Source organism: Dipodomys merriami, unplaced genomic scaffold, assembly GCF_024711535.1.
Source record: "Dipodomys merriami isolate MVZ:Mamm:240054 unplaced genomic scaffold, mDipMer1.0.p SCAF_655, whole genome shotgun sequence".
In the NCBI taxonomy this organism is placed as follows: domain Eukaryota; kingdom Metazoa; phylum Chordata; class Mammalia; order Rodentia; family Heteromyidae; genus Dipodomys; species Dipodomys merriami.
The window spans coordinates 262,879-285,604 of record NW_027206241.1 but is presented as its reverse complement, the minus strand read 5'-3'; the positions used below and the strand labels follow the sequence as shown (position 1 = coordinate 285,604).

Here is a 22,726-nt window from a genome sequence, read left to right as displayed (position 1 = left end):
CCCCGCCTGTGGCTCCCGTGCCTCTGTCCTGGCGTGGTCCAACCCCGCCTGTGGCTCCCGTGCCTCTGGCCTGGCGTGGTCCAACCCCGCCTGTGGCTCCCGTGCCTCTGTCCTGGCGTGATCCAGTCCCGCCTGTGGCTCCCGTGCCTCTGTCCCGCCTGTGGCTCCCATGCCTCTGTCCCGCCTGTGGCTCCCATGCCTCTGTCCTGGTGTGGTCCAGCCCCGCCTGTGGCTCCCATGCCTCTGTCCTGGTATGGTCCAGCCCCGCCTGTGGCTCCCGTGCCTCTGTCCCGCCTGTGGCTCCCGTGCCTCTGTCCTGGCGTGGTCCAACCCCGCCTGTGGCTCCCGTGCCTCTGGCCTGGCCCACCGCAGGCCACCCGCGGCCCTTTGTCTTGCAGGCTGGCGCCGTGCAGTGGTGACAAGGCCCTGCGCCAGGCTGCCATTGGCTCTGCAGGCGCTGCGGGTCCACTCCTGCCTGGAGGTTGTCCTGGCATTCAGGTGCCTGGGACACTGACAGGCCCTGCGGGGTTCTGGCTGTCAAAGCCTCTGACCCCACAGTGCCCCGTCATTCACGCCTGACTCCCCAGCCAGGCTGGCCTCCAGGATCAGGTTTCACCTTCGGGTCAGCCCATGTGGCAGACCCTGTGCTGGTTGTGGGCTAGTGCGGGTGGGCAGGCAGAGTGGGGACCCTGGAGAAGGGGTTGAAGAGGGGCTCACGGGAGCAAGCAGCCCGCAGGTCCCTTCACCAGGTGGTTCCTAAGAGGTGCTGCGCCGTGTTCTCCCCCAGCTCTTCCTGAGGTGCTTCGCCAGGGCCCAGGCCCCTCCCCAGTGGCCAGGCCACAGCTGCCACCCAGTAAATGCGGCGTGCACCCTCCTCATGCCTGAATGCCAGTAGCTGTACACATGCCCCTGGCTGAGACCACAGTGGGCAACAGAGAGCCCAGGACCCAGGTCACCGGCCGCCAGCCTGGGAGTCTGGGCGGCACAGAGCCCTGGTTCCCTGAAGGATAACCTACAGAGCAAATGAGCTGAATGGAGTGAGGTGAAGACTTGCTTTAATTACAAGTTCATTAACTATTCAGCAGGGGCAGCTTGGGGAAGCAGGAGCGCCAGGCATCTGAGTGGATGGCCGAGAAGGTGCATGCGGCAGCCTCTGTCTTAGCCTGGACGTGTCCTGCAGGACATGCGTGGGATTTGAGACGGGTAGAAGTGATGCCCAGGTAACCACCTCACCAACTTGAAGTTACCAGCAGTAAATGGTGCCAAAGCAGAAACAGATTGGCAGTAGCCAGACTACCGCGGGACCCCGCTGGTTCTGCCACAACGCTGTGCAGCCATGGGCTCACGGCTTCCAGAGAAGGCCTCTGCCACCAGCGCAGCCTCAGCAGGGCTCGGGCCCAGCCTCAGAGCTGTGTGCGCTCAGCAAGCCCACACCACTCGGACCAGGCCGGGGGGGGGGGGGGGGGCAGTTAGAGCCAGAGACAGCAGGCTGGTCCCAGAGAGATGGAGTGGCCGCCAGAACCAGCGAGCAAGGGAGCAGGTAAGAACGCACACACAGTCAAGGAGATGTCAGAGCTGTGCTCAGCCAGGCACAGCGCAGCTGGCTACGATACCGTGGGAACAGCTCATACCATTAGAGTGTGCACGTGTGTTCAAGATGAGACACTGACCCCACGTGGACCATCCCTGGCACCAGATTCAGAGACAGCAGGGAGGGTCCCAGGACCCTCGCACTTGGTGTTTAACAGACACAGATTCCATTTGGGGAGTTGAAGGGTACCTGTGGCCTCAGGCCCATCTAGCTTGGGTTTTCTGATAGCTCAAACTGTCTGTGGTGCACCGTCAGAGTGATTCACAAGTGGACCACCTGGGATTGCCATGTTCTAGGGCTGGGCTGTGGTCTCCCCGGACCCTTCATGTTCGAGAACCTTCTGATCCCTGAGCCCCCAGCCCCCAGCTACTGTCCTCTGTCATGTCAGCAAACCGTGAGACAAATAGGGGACGGCCGTTCAATACTGGTCAATCACAGCATTAAAGACAGACTTTATTGTGAGCACACCTTGTTAATGTTGGTCCTTTAAGCTTGACTCCCTGTGAGGCCTTGCTTGGTGTGTGCTGGCAGCCACCTGCTCTGAACTCTTGGTGGCTGCCTTGAGGGATCTGGACAACCACAGTTGCCTGCTGCTGGAGCACAAGACTGTTCCAGCCACAACTGTCAGCCAACAGCCGGCCCAGATGTCACAAGCCTCAGGGAGCTCGAGGTCCTGCAGCGGCTTCCACCCAGGCCAGGGGCGGAGCCCTCCGCCCCCCCCCCCCCCCCCCCCCCCCCCCGTGCCTCAGCAGGCCTGAGATTGGTGCAGGTCCAATCTTCATTTGTGTGGTCTCCTGTGATTGGTAGAAACAGCTTTGGCCTGCCCCCTTTCTAGTATATAGGCCCCACGCGGAGGGTAGTCTAGGTGATGCCTTCCTGCGTTGCCCCTGCATTTGTAACATTTGATCCAAAAAAACATTCTCTCCATGGGGCTGAGAAGGTAGCTCAGTGGTAGAGCGCTTGCCTTGTATGCCTGAGGCCCTGGGTTCGATTCCTCAGCACCACAAAAGCAAAAACAAAAAAAAGCCGGAAGTGGCGCTGTGGCTCAGGTGGTAGAGCGCTAGCCTTGAGCTGAAGAGGTGAGGGACAGCGCCCAGGCCCAGAGTTCAGGTCCCACGACTGGACCCAAAAAAAGAAAAAAGAAAAAGAAAAACCATTCTCTCCAGTGGTCTCTGAGCTTCCTCACTCATAGAGGGGCTGCCGTGATGACATCAGTAGTAGTGAACTTCCGGAGCCTGGCCAGGGCATTGAATGACAGCAACAGGGTAGAGTACCAAGACTGGAAAAAAAGCTAGAGGAAGCAAGCTGCAGACTCTGGCTACTGGAAGAGGTCCAGAGAGCTGCCCAGCCTTCAGAGTCCCAGACACCCTGGACATAAGGGCAATCACACTGCCTGCAGCCGGGCTGAGGCTCCATCAGCAGAAGCCTTGAGATGCAACCCTACCGAGCGCTGCTGCTGCTGCTGCTGCTGCTGCTGCTGCAGGCCCAGGATCGAAACAGGTGCCATGTGGGAGCCGCTGTGTATCTGCAGCCGTAACTCTGCCTGCGAAAGCTGGGGCGATGCCCCCAAGAGCCTCAGTTCTGCCAGTCCAGCCCCTAGGCTTTGAACACTCAGAGTCTTGGAAGAAGAGCTGTTCCTGCCTGAGTGCCGGTCCCGACATGACACAGGCCTAGCTGTGGCTCTCTTTCCGTGGCACAGCTCGGGCCCCAAGGAGACCAGCAGGCACTGGGTGGCCCAGGACCAGACTGCCGTGCAAGTGGCCAGTGGGTGAGCCTGGCCCAGCTGGCAGCTGCCAGGACCCGTCACCTGAGCAGCTGTGCAGGAATTGGTCATCGCCAGCCTGCGGTCCCCAGGTTCCAGCCCACATGGGCCCAAGCGGGTAAACAAAGGGGGCCGCTCTCCACAAGCTACGCGCACTGGTGGCTGACGGTGACTTGGCCCCTTGTTGCTGTGGGGCTGGTCCTGGCGCCGGCCTGCTGTGTGGGCAGGACAGCAGTGGTTGCGGCCCGGTGAGGGAGGCAGCAGATAGGACAGCAGAGTAGATGGAGGGTTACGGGAGTGCGGGGTGTGTCGAGGATGGAGGAGCTCCTACAGAAGGAGCACGGTGACAGTGAGTAAGACCACCGTGAGGGCGGCGTGACGGTCCTGCGCACCCCTGAGTCCTGCGTTCTTGAATGAAGCGTGTCTGGAACCCCGATGCCCGGGCTTTCTTCGCCCCGAGCCTCCTGTGCCTGCAGCCACCGTCCCAGTTTCCCCACTTGACCTGCTCACCTCTGAGGACCCGGTTGCTGCTCCCCACCGGCCACGGGGGAGGAAAAGCCCCTAGTCCTGCTAGCCAGAGCATGAGTCTTTCACAGGAACTATTTGCCCTCTTTTTAAAAAAGAAAAAGAACTACTCTTAGATCTCATTAGCACACGGTTTTTGTTTTTTGTTGTTGTTGTTGTTGTTTTTACATACAGATCTTTGAACTCAGGGCTGGCTTGCTCGTTTAGCTGACAATCTACCACTTGATTCATTCCTCCAACCTGACTTTTAAAACCATTATTTTAGAGATGGAGTCTCATGGTTTTTTCCTGCCCAGGCTGGCTTCAAAGTCGGCTCTGAGGGTTCTTTGGTGTGTTGGGTGGGTATGCATATGCATGTGCATGCGTGTGCTCACGTGCATGTGTTGTGTGTGTCAGTACTGGGGCCTGAACTTGGGACCTTAAGCTCCTGCTCAGCTTTTTCTGTCAAAGTTGGCACTCTACCCCTTGAGCCATGGCTCCACCTCCAGTTTTTGCTGGCTAAATGCAGCTGAGACCGATGCCCAGGCTGCTTCAAGTTCATCTTCCAGACCTCATCCTTGTACGTGCTAGGGTTATATAGGTATGAGCCGCTGGCACCGGGCTCATTTTCTTTTCTTCTTTTTTAAAATTATAGCAAGGACTTATTTTAGTAGAACAGGGAGGAAAGAGAAACACCTGTTCCCCAGTCAGTAAATGGAGTTAAAGGCTTGTCTTGTTTAGGTTTAATGTGACTTCTGGCCCATCTCTGCAACAGCTGTTGTGAGGAGAGGGGAGAGGCTCGGCAGGGGACCAGGTGTGCCTGGAGAGGTGGCTTTGCTGGCTGGAGAGCTAAGGTACAAAGTCAAAGGGGACCCTAGGCCGCCAGGACTGGTGTCCTCAGGAGACCAGTGGGCTTCTGCGGACTATGGGAGTCGGCGGAAGGTGCCGTCTGTGTGCCAGGCATGAGGCAGTGCCCTACTGACCTCAATCCAGGACTCCAGAATCCAGAATCCACAACAGTAAGTTTCTAGCTGGGCACCGGGGCCCTGCTGCCATCCTAGCTACTCAGGAGGCTGAGGTCTGAGGATCACAGGACAAAGCCAGCCCCACAGGAAAGCCCACGAATTCTTACCTCCAATGAACTACTCAAAAAAGCCGGAAGTGGTGCTGTGTCTCGACTGGTAGAGTGCTCACCCTGAGCAAAAGAACCTCGGAATGGTGCCGGGGCCCCAGGCCCTGAAAATAAATGACTAAATTCTCCACTCAGCCCACAGACCAAGCCCTGAGCCCCCAGTCCTCACTCAGGGTCAGGGTCCACACTGCTGGGGCTTTGATTAACCCTCTCTGCAGCCCACTCCCCCCCTCCCCCAGAGCCAGCGTGCACGGGCCTGGCCGAGCCCCCTTGTCCCTGATGTCCCCGGTGCCAAGCCAGGAGGACAGACCTCAGGACACTGGGTGGAAGGCCACCCTTTGCGTCCGATGATCCTGGGCTGCTCTTTTCCTCCTTTCGCTGGCTTTGAACTGGTTCTGGTGGAGGGAACAGTTGTCTCCAAGGAGGCCAAAAGCGCTTCCCGGCCCCTCACGGCTGCTGCCCATCCTCCTTGCCTGGTCTCCCTTTCCTGGGCTGGAGCAGGTATGCAACGGGAGCCCGCGCCTCACTATCCCAACAGAAAGTCAGGGCGTGCCTGGGAGAGGTGACGCGGGGAGCCTGGCCCCAGGCGGGGAGCCTGGCCCCAGGCAGGTGCAGCGGCCTTGTCTTTGAAGGAAGGGCAGCGAGGACAGCACGCACGCACGGGCACTGTCTTGAGAGTGGAATCCTCGCTGGCCAGCTGCTGGAGCTCTGCACCGCGCCTGCCCCCGCACATTGGGATTTATCACGGCTTCCACGGCGGAAAAGTTGCAAGAAGGAAATGGGTACCGGTAAGCACACGGCAGCCAGCAGGCACCAAACCCATTCTCTGCTCCCAACAACTGCCTGCTGGCCATGTGTCCCTTCCAGGGCCAGGCTCAGCTCTGACTGACTGGGGGAGTGGACGGGGTGGGGGGCGGACGGGGTGGGGAGGAGTGGATGGGGGGTGGATGGGGTGAGGACAGTGGGGGGAGGTGGGATTGGGGGTAGACGGGATGGGGAGGGTAGATGGACGGGGGTGGGGAGGAGTGGATGGGGGTGGGGAGGAGTGGATGGGGGGAGGGGGCGGACGGGGTGGGGAAAGAGGGGGAGAGGGGAGGGGGTGGATCGGGTAAGGGGTGGATGGACAGGGGTGGGGAGGAGTGGACGGGGTGCGCCCACACCTTCACCCCTGCATCCAGGACCAAGCCCCCCTTCCCACAAGCAGACCCCAGACCAGGTGATTCCAAACCATTCCACAGGCTGGGTTGCTCTCCCCCTCCCGCCCTCCCCGGCCGGCCCGCGCCCCCCTCCCGCCCTCCCGCCCTCCCCGGCCCGCGCCCCCCTCCCGCCCTCCCCGGCCCGCGCCCCCCTCCCGCCTTCCGGGTCCCGGGCTCCCCCTTCCTCCCGCGCGCCCGTCGCGCAGGCTGCGTGAGAACCCGGCCGGGCCCTCTCCCCGGGGACGGCCGAGCCTCGGCGCCCGGGGCCGTCCCCGCACGACGCCGCGCGGCGCGGGCCCTTTAAGGCGGCGGGCGGGGCGGGCTCATTAGCCAGGCGCTCGGCCCCGCCCCGGCGGCGCGCGGCGGTCGGCGGCGCGGGGCGCGGGGCGCGGGGCGGGCGCGGAGCGAGCGGCGCGGAGAGCGGGCGCGGGCCGGGATGGGACGCCGCGCCGCCCGGGGCCCCGGCCCGCCGCCGCTGCTGCTGTGGCTGCTGGCGCTCGCGGCCCGCGGGGGCTGCGCCGCGCCCGCGCCCCGCGCCGAGGACCTCAGCCTGGGGGTGGTGAGTGCGGGCGGCGCGGGGCGCGGGGCGCGGGGCGCGGGCGGCGCGGGGCGCGGGGCGCGGGCGGCGCGGGGCGCGGGGCGGGCGCGGGGCGCGGGGCGGGCGGGTGGCGCGGGGCGCGGGGCGCGGGGCGCGGGGCGGGCGGGTGGCGCGGGGCGCGGGGCGGGCGCGGGGCGCGGGCGGCGCGGGGCGCGGGGCGCGGGCGGCGCGGGGCGCGGGCGGCGCGGGGCGCGGGGCGGGCGGGTGGCGCGGGGCGCTGGGCGCGGGGCGCGGGGCGCGCGGGTGGCGCGGGGCGCGGGGCGGGCGCGGGGCGCGGGCGGCGCGGGGCGCGGGCGGCGCGGGCTCCAGCGCCCGACGCGCGGCGGGGAGACCGAGGCCGGGCCGGGCAGGCTCCGCGGGGCTTCGGCCCCTCGCGCGGCCGAGTTGCGGGAGCGGCGCGGGGAGTTGGGAAGTTTGCGCGGCCGGAGCGGGGTCGCCGCCCGTCCCGCCGGCGGGGCGAGGCCGGGCGCGGCCGGCGCGGAGCCGGCGTCCACCGCGGTGAAGAACGCGGGAGCCCCGGGCCCGGCCCGGCCGCCGCCCCGGCGCGGGGCCACCGGGTGCGGGAGCCGCGTCCTGCCCGCGCTGCGCCCGCGGCCCGCGGCGCCCTCTGGCGGTCCCCTCCGCGGTGACGCCCGCGCCGGGGCCGGGCCTGGGGTCCCCGAGCCCCCGCTGCGCCCTCCCAGCTGGCCCCGCCGCGGAGCGGGGTCCGGAGCGGCTCCGCGGTCTGGGAGCAGAGGCCCAGCCCCGCCCTGGCGCGCAGGGTGGCGCCCGCGGGAGGCCGAGGCCGCGCGCCCGGGAGTCAGCGCCCTGAGGTGTCCCTGGATTCCTTGAGTCAGCGCCCGGGCCGGCCTGGGGGGAGGGAGGGCGGGCGGCCTGGGGGGTGGGGGCTGGGGGGCCCTGGGGGAGGCGGGGGCAGGCCAGGGGCGGCTGGGCTCCGGGCAGGAGGCAGGCCTGAGGGGGAGGTCGGGGAGGGGGGGAGGTAAGGCCTGTGGGAGGGGGCAAGCCTGGGGGAGAGGGCCAGGCCCCGGGGAGGGGGCAGGCCGGTGGGGGGCCAGGCCCCGGGGAGGGGGCAGGCCGGTGGGGGGCCAGGCCCCGGGGAGGGGGCAGGCCGGTGGGGGGCCAGGCCCGGGAGGGGGCAGGCCGGTGGGGGGCCAGGCCCCGGGGAGGGGGCAGGCCGGTGGGGGGCCAGGCCCCGGGGAGGGGGCAGGCCGGTGGGGGGCCAGGCCCCGGGGAGGGGGCAGGCCGGTGGGGGGCCAGGCCCGGGAGGGGGCAGGCCGGTGGGGGGCCAGGCCCCGGGGAGGGGGCAGGCCGGTGGGGGGCCAGGCCCCGGGGAGGGGGCAGGCCGGTGGGGGGCCAGGCCCGGGGAGGGGGCAGGCCGGTGGGGGGCCAGGCCCCGGGGAGGGGCAGGCTCGGGGCGGCCCGGCCCGGGGCAGGCTGCAGGGAGCGCTGCCTCCAGAAGCCAGCCGGCAGCGTGGGCACGCACACCCGCGTGGCGCTGGCTCTGCCACCCCTGGAACCTCATCCCACAGATGTCATCTCTTTAGCGAGGGCTGTGCAGGCGTGAGGCCCATTTCTGGTGCCAGGATCCTGGTTGCCACTGGGTGAGCGTCCGAGGGGTCTGGGCAGCCGCTGGGAGGGCAGACCCGGGTCCGCTTGCCGTGGTGCCGTCCAGCCTGCGGCCCTCCACCTTCCTATGGAACAAGGCAGCTTCAGCCCTAGACAGCCTCCTGCCAGGGTGAGTTCAGCCTCTGCAGATGACCGGGGCAGCCACAGCCGGAACTGTGGCCTAGGCACAAGCCCATGTGTCCCCTGCCTGGGGCCCCAGCCATCCACCCAGCTGGCCACTGCCAGTGGCTTCTGTGTCCCTCCCCCTGCTCTCCATCCTCCCCTGAGCTCCCATCCCCGGCTCCTGAGCTCCCGTTCCCGGCTCCTGACCGCCCCCCCCCCCCCGTCCCCGGCTCCTGAGCTCCCGTTCCCGGCTCCTGACACCCCCTGTCCCCAGCTCCTGACCCCCCCCATCCCCGGCTCCTGAGCTTCCGTCCCCAGCTCCTGACCCCCCCCATCCCCGGCTCCTGAGCTCCCGTCCCCAGCTCCTGAGCTCCCGTCCCCAGCTCCTGACCCCCCCGTCCCCAGCTCCTGACCCCCCCCGTCCCCAGCTCCTGACCCCCCATCCCCGGCTCCTGAGCTCCCGTCCCCGGCTCCTGACCACCCCCCCCCCCCCGTCCCCAGCTCCTGACCCACCTGCTCTCCATCCTCTCCAGAGCGCCCCCCCCCCCCTGGCTCCTTTCTACTCCAGGATGTCTGGGTCCAGGGCTTCCCTCAGCGCTCTACACTTGCCATTTCCTTGCCAGTCTCCAGCCGTCCTGTTACCCCAGGCCGGCTGTCCTGTGTGCCGCCCGCCGCGCCCCACGCCCCTCCTTCACTCGAGCGCAGAGGCTGCTGGGCAGGCCCCAGGGCCACAGCCAGGCTTCCACCCCAGCCACACGCGTGGGGCCGCTCCCACCAACACCCGCCCAGAGGAGGCCAAGGCCAGCTCCTGGCCTTCCCGTGGTCCAGTCATGTCACGCGTGGACCCGGAGCGGACGGGGCTTCATTGTTCACCGTGTGCTGTGTGAGGAGGACGCATTTCCCGTCCCCTCTGGGCGTCCGTCCCCTTGTGCACCGGGTGGCCGCTGTCACAGCCTCCGGCCTGTTAGCTCGCTTGCAATGCGGGGCTGCTGCCCAGAGACGCCCACACCCCGGGCAGCAGATGGGGGGGTCTGCGGGGGGGGGCTCTGCAGGCCGCGGGCCGCCATGCCCTGCTGCGGGGTGCAGCCAAGGGGTGCGCAGCCCCGGGGCGCTATCTGTGTCCCTGTAAATTTGCTGAAATGACCAGAGGGGGTTTATGCTATGCACATTACGCCTCGTTAGAGCTGTAAAAAGAACATTGTGTCACATTGTGACGGGTGACACCGCACGGGGGTGCACAGACATGGTGGGGGGTCCTGGCCCCCTCGTGCCGTGGCCCCAGTACCCCTGAGTCACCACCCAGCCCAGGCTAGGGCCCCTCCTCGCCCCTCCCAATGGCCTTCTGGAAGGTTCACCCTGCCTCTGGATGCTCGGCCCTGCCGGCTGCAGCCTCTGTTGCCCTGGAGACCGCGTCTGGGTCTGTGGACCCCGGAGGGAGGGCCGCACAGGAGGCAGTAGCCAGGGGAGGGGCAGGGGCCAGGGTGGGGCCTCGTGGCCTCAGACGGGACGGGGGGGGGGCAGAGCCTGCCGCCGTGGCTTCCTGTGAGGCACTGGCTAGGCGGGGCTGTTGCGGGACCCCAGCTTCTGGGCAGCTCTCCCGGGCTGCTGCCCAGGGCCCTCGGCTCACAGGCACCTCGCTGGCCCATTAGCCTCACTCAACATTTCCGATGTGTTAGCCACGGGGCTGTGTGGTGGTAAAAGTCAGCCCGGGCAGCTGTGGAGCCTGTGCCCTAGGAGATTGCTGGGGGGTCTGCTTCCCCTCCCCCACTGGGGTGCAGGGCGCCCTCTGTCTGCAGGTGTGCTTGGCTGAAGCCCACTGCAGGTCAGCCTCCACAGGGTGCTGGCCCTTGACCGGGAGCAGCCTGGGGCCTGTGGGAGGTTCCTGTGGCACAGGAGAGGTCTGCCCCAGGGGGCAGGACATCATTGCTGAGCAGCTGCCCAGCCCGCGCGCTCCCCTCCGCAAAGCCCCGCTTGGGGAGGGCGGGAGGAGGGGGACCTCCTGGGACCTCCTCCCTCCTCCCCGGTGGTCAGCGGCCTCTGTGCCCGCGCTCCCTGCAGCTGGAGGAAGCCCAGAGGGTGTCTGAGCCGGCGGCGGGGTGGCTCTGCCCCGGCCACCTGTGGACTTGAGCACAGGCATGAGCATGCCCACATGCTCTCACACCTGAGAGGAAAAGGCAGGAGCCCGGGACGTCCACGCCAGCCTCCCACTCAGGCTGGACCGGGCCCCAGCGAGTGTTGATTCGGAAGGGAAACGTTCAACGATCAGAGAAGTAGATCTCCTCCTTGGGCCTCTGGCAGGCCAACGCAGGCTTGCCTCGGTGAGGAGTGGGCTCAGGACCCCCGAACCCCAACCAACACCTCCAGACCCTCCTAGCCAGCAAGTGGGAAAGCCAGCAGGAAAAGTGGCCTTGCAGCCTCCTCCGCGGTGGGCGTGCGCGGAGCGCCACCTGGTGGCTGGAGTGCGTGAGCACAGTCCCCACCGCGCGGGGCCTCCAGCCCCCGGGCGCTGGGCCTGCCTCTTATGTGCTGGCTCTCCCGGAAGGCTCCCACGCGGCACTCTGCGTGCGCCTCCTGTCAGCCCTTCACCGCAGGCCAGTCCCACGGGGTCACAACCCCATTCGGCCCCACATCCCTGGGCACGGCCAGATGGAGGCAGAAGAGACACCCCAAGGACCTCCCTTCTCCAGGGAGCAGCCTGGGGTGGGGGCCACAGTGAAGAACCTTTCAGTTTTACTCTAGAACTTTCACTTGTGCTTTCTAGGCAAGTACTTTACCACTTGAACCAGGCCCCAGGCCTTTTTGCTTGCTTTTTTTGTTGTGGGGCTTGAACTCTGGGCCTGGGCGCTGTCCCTCAGCTCTTCAGCTCAAAGCTCATGCTCTACCCCTTGAGCCACTGCGCCACTTCCAGCATTTTCTGCTTATGTGGTGCTGAGGAATCGAACCCAGGGCCTCATGCATGCAAGGCGAGCGCTCTACCACTGAGCCACCTTCCCAGCCCCATTGAAACTCTTATCTCCAATAAGCCACCAGAAAAACTGAAGTGGAGCTGAGACTCCACTAGACTTAAGCAAAATAGCCCAGGTTCAAGCCCCACAACCAACAACAAAAATTCTAGCTACTTGGGACTGAAATCTGAGGATTTGGATTGAGGTTCAAAGCCAGGCTAGGCAGGAAAGTCTGTGCAACTCTTACCTCCAGTTAACCAGCAGAAAGCCAGAAGTGGAGTTATGGCTCATGGGAGCACCAGCCTTGGGCAAAAAATAAAGCTAAGGGACTGTGCCCAGGCCCTGCGTTCAAGCTCTAGCACTGGTGCGCACAGGTTTCGGGCGTGGCGTGGCTTCCTTGGCGGGAGGGAGGGGTGGCATCGGCCTGGGCACCACAGCAGCGCAGGCTCCTCAGAGGCGGGGCCGCACCTCCACACCCCTCACTCTGCTTTCCACCCCCAGGAGTGGCTGAGCAGATTTGGCTACCTGCCCCCAGCCGACCCCGCCACGGGACAGCTGCAGACGCAGGAGGAGCTGTCCAGAGCCATTGCCACCATGCAGCAGTTCGGGGGCCTGCAGGCCACAGGCACGCTGGGTCAGTGCTGTGGGCGGGGGGGGGGGGGGTCCTGGCCCTGCCGCTGGCCTCCGCTGGCTGGGCAGAGAGGAAGGGCAGCACACCCTCGGATGCCCGTGGGCCCCTGGCTGGGGAGGGGGCTGAGGCCCGGCTGCTGACCTCTGTCCACCCCACAGATGAGGCCACGCTGGCCCTTATGAAGACCCCACGCTGCTCCCTCCCGGACCTGCCCACCGCAGCCCGGACGCGCAGGAGGCGCCAGACCGCGCCACCCACCAAGTGGAACAAGAGGAACCTGTCCTGGAGGTAGGTGTGGGCAGGCCTGAGCCCACCGTGAGCGCCCCGGGACTCAGCCTGGGGCCCTGAGGCGGGATGTGGGCGGGACAGGACCCCGGCAGCCCTGCCTCCCCGTGCTTTTGTCCACGTGTGACCCGCTCCTTCCCGGAGCTCCGGCTGCTCCCTCCCCTGAGGACGCACAGCCTGGACCAGTGTGAGCACCTGCAGCACAGCTGGCTGGACCGTCTGCTGTCCCCGGGGCCGCTGCCAGCTCAGGGCAGCCCCTGGGTGAGGCTGTCCCCGGGGCCGCTGCCAGCTCAGGGCAGCCCCTGGGTGAGGCTGTCCCCGGGGCCGCTGCCAGCTCAGGGCAGCCCCTGGGTGAGGCTGGGCCTGGGGCTAATGGACTGGTACCTCCAGAACGCTGACGCTTCCTACCCCGGCGTCCCAGCCCCGGGACACCCCCGCCCCTCCCCCCCGTATGTGGGGGCCATGTCCCTGGTCCTTGCCAGGCGCTGGGCCTGGCACCTGGGGACCGGAGGAAAAGACAGTTGGGTGCATGTCCACATGTACACCCCGACGCAGCGCAGGCGCTGGTCCCAGAGAGGTCGGGGCGGCCCGCTTGACCTCTTCCCTGACCCCCACCCTAGAGTCCGGACTTTCCCCCGGGACTCCCCGCTGGGCCGGGACACCGTGCGTGCACTCATGTACTACGCCCTCAAAGTCTGGAGCGACATCACTCCCTTGAACTTCCACGAGGTGGCCGGCAACGCTGCCGACATCCAAATCGACTTCTCCAGGGCTGAGCACGAGGACCGCTACCCCTTCGACGGCCCGGGAGGCACCGTGGCCCACGCCTTCTTCCCCGGAGACCACCGCGCCGCGGGAGACACACACTTCGACGATGACGAGACCTGGACCTTTCGCTCCTCGGGTAGGTGTGTGCGTGGGACTGACGCGCCCCTGCCCGCCCACAGCCGGGTGCCACGCAGGCAGGATGCCACAGCTCTGCGGGAGGAGAGGCAGCCGGGGCCCGGCACAGGCTGCGGCGTAGGCAGTGCGGGTCTGGGGGTCCTGAGACCTGCTGTGCCCCGTTTCGTTCTGGTGGCGCCTGGGCCACGGGCCTCACCCGTCCGTGGATGGCACTGCTCCACACTGCCTGCCCAGCTCACCTTTGACCCGGGGCCCCAGTGTCGGCCCCGGCCGCCTCCCCGACACGAGAGTACAGGCCCCCAGGGGGACGGCGCGGGAGAGCCCACGGGACACGGACTGTGACCAGGGGAGGCGCTGGCCGCTGCCTCACGGCCACTGTCCCCAGACTCCCACGGGATGGACCTGTTTGCGGTGGCCGTCCACGAGTTCGGCCACGCCATCGGGCTGAGCCACGTGGCCGCCTCAAGCTCCATCATGCAGCCGTACTACCGAGGTCCCGTGGGGGACCCCCTGCGCTACGGGCTGCCCTATGAGGACCGCGTGCGCGTCTGGCAGCTGTACGGTGAGCCTGGCGCCCGCGGGGGACGCGCCCCCGGTGGCCGCACACGGTGGGCGCGCAGCCTGGGCCTCTCCGCATGCAGGGCTGTCTTGCTCCCTGCCCTGGCCCAGGAGGGGGGAAGGGGGGGCCGCGGCCGGCCTGGCGTGTACCCCTAGCTCCCGGGGCCTCTGCTTGCTGGGTGTGCTGGCCGGGCTACCCCACTGAGCGCCGGGGCCGGGGCCCGAGCCAGGCTTGGTTCTGCGGAGTCCCCGGGGCGGGCGGGCGGGCGGGCGGGCGGGGGGCCTTTCCACCTTTGTCTCCTGGTCCCCACAGGTGTGCGTGAGTCCGTGTCCCCCACGGCACAGCTTGACACCCCAGAGCCTGAGGAGCCCCCCTTGCTGCCAGAGCCCCCTGAAAACCGCTCCAGCACCCCGTAAGCCAGAGCCCCACAGCCGGGCCCAGCCGCACAAAGCCTCACTGGGTGCCAACTGGACCCGCACATGCCCTGTTCCCTCCACCGCACCCCTGCACGCCCCCTCCTCCTCCCCAGAACACACCCTCTCCTCCTCCCCGGTGCACTCACCATTCTGAAGACCCGCACGTGCCCTGATCCCGCCCCACCTTCCCTCCCCCCCCCACACCCCTGCACGCCCCCTCCTCCTCCCCAGAACACACTCACCATCCTGAAGACCCGCACGTGCCCTGCTCCTTCCCTTCCCCCCCACACGCACCCCTGCATGCCCCTTCCCCCACAGCGTTGCTACCATTCCTTTTCTGGGGCTGTGTTGGGAAACTGGAGTTGGGTCCCAGACTCCCATTCAGCACCACCGTGGTGTACAGAACCCAGACTGCCCCTGGGGGTCTCCAGCTGTGGTCCACTGCTGTGTGATGAGGTTAGACCTGCCCGTGGTGTGCATGCTGTGCTGTGTGCCAAGATTAGACCTGCCCATGGTGCGCCAAGGTTAGACCTGCCCGGGGTGCACCGAGGTTAGACCTGCCCGGGGTGCACCGAGGTTAGACCTGCCCGGGGTGTGCCGAGGTTAGACCTGCGCTGTGTGCCGAGGTTAGACCTGCCCGTGGTGTGCATGCTGCGCTGTGTGCCAAGATTAGACCTGCCCGCGGTGCTCCAAGGTTAGACCTGCCCGCGGTGCTCCAAGGTTAGACCTGCCCGCAGTGTGCCGAGGTTAGACCTGCCTGGGGTGCACCGAGGTTAGACCTGCCCGTGGTGCGCCGAGGTTAGACCTGCGCTGTGTGCCGAGGTTAGACCTGCCCGGGGTGCACCGAGGTTAGACCTGCCCGGGGTGCGCCGAGGTTAGACCTGCGCTGTGTGCTGAGGTTAGACCTGCGCTGTGTGCCGAGGTTAGACCTGCGCTGTGTGCTGAGGTTAAACCTGCCCACGGTGTGCATGCTGCACTGTGTGCAGAGGTTGGACCTCTATTGCTTGGGAAGTGGCAGGAGGCTCTGGTTCTGGCCAGAACAGATGAGCCAGAACAGTCTGCTGTCTGGCCAAGCCCATGAGAGTTATCCACACCTGAGGTTCTGGGTTCGGGACCCCTGACCCCTGACCCCAGCGCTGGCTCTGTGCCCACAGGCTGAGGACGGACGTGCCTCACAGGTGCACTGCGCACTTCGACGCTGTGGCCCAGATCCGCGGGGAAGCCTTCTTCTTCAAAGGTAATGCAGGGCCCAGGGGCAGAGGGGCAGGCCTCAGAGGGACGGAGGGGGGGGGGAGGGGGAGTGAAAGGGGGACCAGGGCAGACCTCGGAGGGATGGGGGCTACCAGGGTCAGACCTTGGAGGACAGCCCACCCCCAGCCACTTCCTGTCTGCCCCTCAGGCCTCGGAGGGATGGGGGATGGGGGGACAGCCCTCCCCCAGCCACTTCCCGTCTGCCCCTCAGGCAAGTACTTCTGGCGCCTGACAAGGGACCGGCACCTGGTGTCCCTGCGGCCAGCTCAGATGCACCGCTTCTGGCGAGGCCTGCCGCTGCACCTGGACAGCGTGGACGCCGTGTACGAGCGCACCAGCGACCACAAGATCGTGTTCTTCAAAGGTGGGTGCCCCAGGCCTCGCCCTCCACCAGCTGTGCCCGCCGTGGCTCTCGCCGGCCCACAGACCTGCCCCCATCCCCCAGCCCTGCACGGCACAGACCTGCCCCCATCCCCCAGCCCTGCACGGCACAGACCTGCCCCCATCCCCCAGCCCTGCACGGCACAGACCTGCCCCCATCCCCCAGCCCTGCACGGCACAGACCTGTCCCCATCCCCCAGCCCTGCACGGCACAGACCTGCCCCCATCCCCCAGCCCTGCACGGCACAGACCTGCCCCCATCCCCCAGCCCTGCACGGCACAGACCTGCCCCCATCCCCCAGCCCTGCACGGCACAGACCTGCCCCATCCCCCAGCCCTGCACGGCACAGACCTGCCCCCATCCTCCAGCCCTGCACGGGACAGCGCAGCGCCGCGCCAGCCTGAGCTCTTGGCTCGTGTGTGTTGGGCACCGACTGTGGGCACAGTGCGCACAGACGGAATCTGTCCTTGGGGCAGAGTCCCGACGCGCCTCCAGGGCCAGGAGGAGGAGCAGTGAGGGGCTGCCACGCAGATCTAGGAGCTCAGGCACACACAGGCACGTGCAGCCACACCGAGCCAGCCTCTTCCTTTTTAAGGCTAACTAACATTTATGTGGTCAGGCACTGCTGGCTCGCACCTGTCATCCTGGCTACTCAGGAGGCTGAGATCCGAGGATTACGGTTCAAAGCCAGCCCGGGCAGGAAAGGCCGTGAGACTCTTTATCTCCAATTAACCACTCAAAAACCGGAAGTGGCGCTGTGGCTCAAGTGGTAGAGTGCTCACCTTCAGCTAAAGAGCTGAGGGACAGCGCCCAGGCCCAGAGTTCAAGCCCCACAACCGACCAAAAAAAAAATTTATTTGTTTGTTTTGTCAGTCTTGGAGCTTGAACTCAGGAATTGCACAATGTCCCTGAGTTTCTTTTTCTCAAGGCTAGTGCTCTACCACTTGAGTTACAGCTCCAAATTTTTGGTGGTCATTGGAGATAAGAGTCTCATGGACTTTCCTGCCTGGGCTGGCTTTGAACCATGATCCTCAGATCTCAGTTTCCTGAGCAGCTGGGATGACAGGCGTGAGCCAGCGGTACCTGGCTGATTGCAGGCATGAGCAGCCACCAACACTCAGCTGTTTAATGTTTTGAGAAACCGTGGTGCTCCTCTCCACGATGGCTGTGCCTTCCTCATTCGCAGCCAGCGCAGGCTCCTCTCCACATCCTGGCCAGCCTGCGCTTCACACTCATCTGCATGCACTCTGTGCCACTCCCCGTTGCGTCTCCCCACAGATGAGCCGTACTGGCTGCTTGTTGCGTGCGGTGTTTGTGTCATTTTGGCTTTTGGCTAGCCGTTTTCTGTGTTTTGCTTTTTGCTTTGTAGTCAGGGCCTGTCTGTGTAGCCCAGGCCAGCCTTGAACTCTGATTCCTCCTGGCTCAGCTTCCCAAGTGCTGGACTGCGATTCCAGCACCAGCTGCTTAGGAATGAATCTTTATGGGATACGTGTGCAAACCCGGTCCAGGCCGAGGGCATTAGTAGCTCACTCCTCATGAAGTCCACAGGGCTGTGAGGTTGGGCCTCTGACTCTGTGTCTTTGCCTGTGAATCTGTCCCCACCCTGTGTGTGGAACACTGATAGGGAAGGCAAGAAAGCTTTGTGGGGCCACTGGTGCTTCTCAGATCTCCGTCCCCGGCAGTAAGTGGATGCCCGCACACACAGGTGGCTGGTAACCTGGTGACCAACGCCAGGCGCAGAGTCGGTGCTCAGTGAATGCTCATGAGGACGCAGGCCCTGTGGGGGGGGGGGGGTGAGCACCTTGTGCCCCCTGCCTGGGTGAGGGTGACAGACACAGGAGAGCCCAGCTGGAGCTCCCCACCCCGGGCTGAGCTGAGCTGAGCCCTGCCGCTGGCTCTTTCTCTCGCCCCCAGGAGACAGATACTGGGTGTTTAAGGACAATAACGTAGAGGAAGGATACCCGCGGCCCATCTCCGACTTCAGCCTTCCGCCGGGCGGCGTGGACGCCGCCTTCTCCCAGGAGCACAATGACAGGACTTATTTCTTTAAGGACCAGCTGTACTGGCGCTATGATGACCACACCCGGCGCATGGACCCCGGCTACCCTGTCCAGGGGCCCCTGTGGAGGGGCGTCCCCAGCCCCCCGGACGACGCCATGCGCTGGTCTGATGGTGAGCGCTGGGCGCGGGCAGAGCTGCCCGCCCTCCGTTCCCTCCTCTGTGTGGAACATGAGTCGCAGTGGTCTTTCTGGGAGGAGCGACCCCCCCCACATGTGCAACGGTGTGGTCAGCCACTGACCCCATGACGTTTGAGAGGCCCTGGCCTTCCTGGATCTGTAACCACCACACCCCCTCATCTGCCCCAGCCCGCCCAGCGAGCCAGGTCCACCCACACCCAAACACTCTGCCTCAGGCCTCTGCACCTGCCACGATGGACACACACACACACACACACACATACACTCTCTCTCTCTCTCTCTCTTTCTCTCTCTCTCTCTCTTTCTCTCTCTCTCTTTCTCTTTCTCTCTCTCTCTCTCTCTTTCTCTTTCTCTCTCTCTTTCTTTCTCTCTTTCTCTTTCTCTCTCTCTCTCTTTCTCTCTCTCTTTCTCTCTCTCTCTTTCTCTCTCTCTTTCTCTCTCTCTTTCTCTTTCTCTCTCTTTCTCTCTCTCTCTCTCCCTTTCTCTCTCTCTCTCTCTCTCTCCCTCTCTCTCCGGCCTTGGCCCAGTGCCCACACAGGCCTTTCCTGAGCGTCACCTGCTCACTATGCCAGCCCTGGGGCTCTACCTAGAACTCCCTGAAGCACTGGTCCTGGTTCCCCCCCTTTGTGCTGTGTCCCCAGCAACTAGAGCCGCTTGCACGGAGCAGATCCTAGATCAAAACCATGTACGGGGAGGAAGCTAGAGGTGGCAGCCCATTCCCACTCCAGCCAGGCCTGCTCAGGGCCGGTCTGAGGCCCCCTGAGACGCAGGGCTGCCCCACCACCGTCCGCATCCTCTCTGCAGGTGCGTCCTACTTCTTCCGCGGCCAGGAGTACTGGAAGGTGCTGGATGGCGAGCTCGAGGTGGCCCCCGGATACCCACAGTCCACGGCCCGGGACTGGCTGGTGTGCGGAGAGCCTCCTGCCGAGGACGGCGGCCATGCGGGGCCGGCACAGGGCCGCAGCGGAGCCCAGGACAGCCCGGCCACCTGCTCCTGCACCTCTGCCGCACATCGGCTCTCACCCCCGGGGCCCCCAAAGCTGCTGCTGCTGCTGCTGCCGCTGCTGCCGCTGCCGCCACTGCCCTGGGCACTGGGTTCTATGGCCCCTGCCCGGGCACCCTGAGGAGACGCTGGCCACAAGGGAAGAGGGAACCCCAGAGGGCAAGACCACACGTGCTGTGGGCCGCCCGCAGGCCCAGCCACGGGCCCCACATCAGACATCTCCCACCTCACCTGGCAGGGACCCCGGAGGGCAGCGGGGAGGACGCCACCCCTGCTCTGGGTCACAGCGGCTCTGATGTCCTGCGCTTTGGTGGTCCTCTTGACCTCTCTGTCCCCTGAGCCGGCCCTGTGCTCGGCCACCAATAGGGAGTCGAGGCCCAGTGGAGAAACTTCCAAGTGCAGACATGGACACACTGACCCAGAGCCCTGCTAGGAGCCAAAGCCGGCTGCCAGCAGGGTCCCCGCTTGCTCCGCTCCGGGCCCACCCCACCGGCCGCCCGCAGCCAGGCCCCTGCTCTGACAAGTTCGGAGTCCTGGGCTCAGCCACAGGCAGAGGACGTTCCTGTGCCGCCGACTCCCGTTCCCTCTGTGCTGGGACGGGCCCGGGGGGCATTCGCACCCCTGAGCTAGCCTGCCAGCACCCATGGCTGCGGCAAGGTGTCCTGCGGGCTGCGCGGGAGACCCACCCGGGTCCAGGCTTCAGGAGCAAGTGGGGTGAGCCCTGGGCCCCAGGCAGGAAAGCAGGAGAGCAATGGTGGGCATGGGGGCTTCCAGGAGTGGCCAGGCAGGCCACAGCATTGTCTCCTGGAGTTGGATGTGAGAGGGAGGGAGGCCGAGCCCCTGGCTCTGATCTGAGGGGAGGGCAGCACAGCAGAGGACAGTAGAGACAGGTGTGTGCCCTAGACACCACTGTTACTCCCTCAGACCCCATCAGCTACACCCCCAGACTCCACCATCCACACTCCTCAGACCCCATCAGCCACACCCCCAGACTCCACCATCCACACTCCTCAGACCCCATCAGCCACACCCCCAGACTCCACCATCCACACTCCTCAGACCCCATCAGCTACACCCCCAGACTCTACCATCCACACCCCTCAGACCCCATCAGCCACACCCCCAGATCCTATCATCCAGACTCCATCATCTACAATCCCCAGATCCTATCATCCAGACCCCATCAGCCACACCCCTCAGACCCCATCAGCTATACCCCCAGATCCTATCATCCAGACTCCATCAGCCACACCCCTCAGACTCCATCATCTACAATCCCCAGATCTTATCATCCAGACTCCATCATCCACACCCCTCAGACCCCATCAGCCACACCTCTCAGACTCCATCATCTACAATCCCCAGATCCTATCATCCAGATTCCATCAGCCACACCCCTCAGTCTCCATCATCTACTATCCCCAGATCCTATCATCCAGACCCTACCATCCACACCCCCAGACTCCACCATCCACACTCCTCAGACCCCATCATCCACACCCCCCAGGCCCTATCATCCAGACTCCATCAGCCACACCCCCAGACGCCATCTACAATCCCCAGATCCTATCATCCAGACCCTACCATCCACACCCCCAGGCTCCACCATCCATACCCTTCAGACGGAATCATCCTCACCCCAGACTCCATCATCCAGCCCCTCAGATCCCATCATCCAAACCCCCCCAGGTACCACCATCCCCAGATCCTATCATCCAGACCTTACCATCCACACCCCCAGACTCCATCATCTACAATCCCCAGATCCTGTCATCCAGACCCTACCATCCACACCCCCAGACCCCTCCATCCACACCCCTGGACCACTCCATCCACACCCCCAGACTCCCCCATTCAGACCCCTCCATCCACACCCCTGGACCAGACTCCCCCATCCAGACCCCTCCACACCCCTGGACCCCTCCATCCCCGCCTCTGGCACCTGGTGCAGAGAGCCTAGAGCCTGCTCTGCTGACCCTTGGACCGGGAGCCGGCCCGGGAGAGGGCCGTGTGCGGGCAGAGGCCTGTGCTCCCCCGCCAGCCTGCCGTCTGCCACCCACTCCCAGAAGTGATGGGCCGCCCCAGCCCTGGTCCACAGGGCTGTGCTGCTGCGCCGCCCCTGGCGGGTCCCGGTGTCCTGCAGCCTGTGGGGGGACCCTGTACAGTTGGGGGACCCGCAAGGGTGCTGAGCTCAGGGCCCTCTCGCAGAAGTCTCACTGTCATTTCAAAATCCAAACTAATAAAGTTTTTCTACACCAGCTGGGGGCGGCTCCGTGGGAGAGCTCTTGCCTAGCATGTCCCCAGCACCCGGTAAAAGCTCTGTGCCCTTTGGGACGAAGAGGTAAACAGGAGGCTCCCTGAGGCCCCCCCAGCCCGTCCGCATGGGGTGGGCGGCCAGCTTCCAAAGCTGCAGGCATGCTCCCCTCTCTGCTCTCCGCAGGCCTGCACAGGGGAGCAGCTCCGGACAAGATCCTTCCCTGGGTCACTTGTCACCCTGTGACCTGGGGGGTGACTTGGGAATGCCTGGCCACAAGACCTCCACCCCCCCCATCCCCAGCTTGTTTCTCGATGCCCTCTGCGGGGAAAGCCCAGCCGGCGGCTCTGTGCTGCCCACCCGGCTTGCTCCCAGCCCAGCAGCTCCGTGATGCCCAGCTTGCTCTCAGCCAGGCCTGTCGCTTGGCTGGAGGTAGAGCGCTAGCTTTGAGCCAAAGAGCTCAGGGACAGCACCCAGACCCCGAGTGCAAGCCCCAGGGCCTGCGCAGAGAAGGCAGTGGGCTCCCCAGGGAGCCCCACGGAGTCCCTGTCCCACAGGACTGCGGTGCTGACAGGTCCTTCCCCGACTGGCAGCGGGGAGCCAGGAGGGCTGAGTGAGCAGCTCCCCAGCTCTTCTGGGGAGTTGGAACTGGAAAGGCTCTGTGAACTGGGCCGGGCAGCACAAAGCTTCAGGAGATGGGTTGTGCCTGGGTTCAGGTAATAGCAAGTAAACAACTACCCCCTAATTAACTCGGCGGGGAAGAGGGCTGCCTCGGTTTGCAGGGAGAACCGGTAATCTGGCTGCCTCCCCCTGCACGCACACAGACAGCCTGGGAGATCCACCTGGCTGGAGGGACAGAGATTGGGCAAAGGCCCCGGGGCCTGCACCAGGATGTTGGACCTACATTGCGTCACCTGGGAATTCCCACCCCCAGCTTGGCCCTGATGCAATCCGCTCCCGCCTCACAGCATGGCCTGCCCGGCTGGACTCTGGCCCACAGGCCAGGCACAGATGGCCTCCGACCTTCCACCCCTGCCCTGTCCAGGCCGGCAACAGCTCCAGCTGCTTTCTGCCCTGAACTGGCCAGGTGATCCTCGCTGAGCCAGCTCATCTCCAGGCCTCTCTTCCACATTTGTCAACCAGATTGTGGGCTTGGAAAAGCAGAGTGTGTCCTTGCTAAAAGCAGGTGCCCAGGCTGGCCAGCCCCTTCTGACTTGGACTGCTTGAGTGTATGGTTTTATTTTGTATTTTATTTGGCAAGGTCTTGCTATATTGATCCTCCTGCCTCAGACTCCAGAGTTCTGGGACTTGGGGGAGGGGGGGGCGGGGAGGTGGAAAGTGTTGTGTTTTCTTTTTAGTTCTGTGCCAATACCAGGGATTGAACTCAA

The 22,726-nt window shown here is 65.2% G+C and overlaps 1 protein-coding gene across 5 annotated transcripts; it reads left to right on the top strand.

The window, feature by feature from the left end:
• The first annotated feature begins 6,621 nt into the window (after positions 1-6,621).
• On the top strand, positions 6,622-20,894 carry LOC138815660 (matrix metalloproteinase-17-like). 5 transcript variants are annotated; one of them, XM_070005091.1, is made up of 10 exons: positions 6,622-6,744; positions 11,958-12,090; positions 12,246-12,375; positions 12,993-13,276; positions 13,661-13,837; positions 14,147-14,246; positions 15,405-15,487; positions 15,713-15,865; positions 17,798-18,055; positions 18,886-20,894. In XM_070005091.1, the coding sequence occupies exons 1-10, from the start codon at positions 6,622-6,624 to the stop codon at positions 19,203-19,205; spliced, it is 1,761 nt and encodes a 586-aa protein (XP_069861192.1). In that variant the 3' UTR covers positions 19,206-20,894. The 5 variants fall into 5 exon arrangements, with proteins under 5 accessions (XP_069861192.1, XP_069861196.1, XP_069861193.1 ...); XM_070005095.1 differs by lacking the exon at positions 6,622-6,744 and adding an exon at positions 8,247-8,518 and having other exon boundaries at positions 13,143-13,276; XM_070005092.1 differs by lacking the exon at positions 6,622-6,744 and adding an exon at positions 8,248-8,518.
• Positions 20,895-22,726: the final 1,832 nt, after the last annotated feature.

Bases quoted from the DNA above. Each gene is read 5' to 3' on its own strand.
- LOC138815660 (XM_070005091.1), top strand. From the start codon at position 6,622: ATGGGACGCCGCGCCGCCCGGGGCCCCGGCCCGCCGCCGCTGCTGCTG. The intron at 15,866-17,797 runs GTGGGTGCCCCA...TCTCGCCCCCAG, and splicing joins CAAGATCGTGTTCTTCAAAG to GAGACAGATACTGGGTGTTT. The intron at 18,056-18,885 runs GTGAGCGCTGGG...TCCTCTCTGCAG, and splicing joins CGCCATGCGCTGGTCTGATG to GTGCGTCCTACTTCTTCCGC.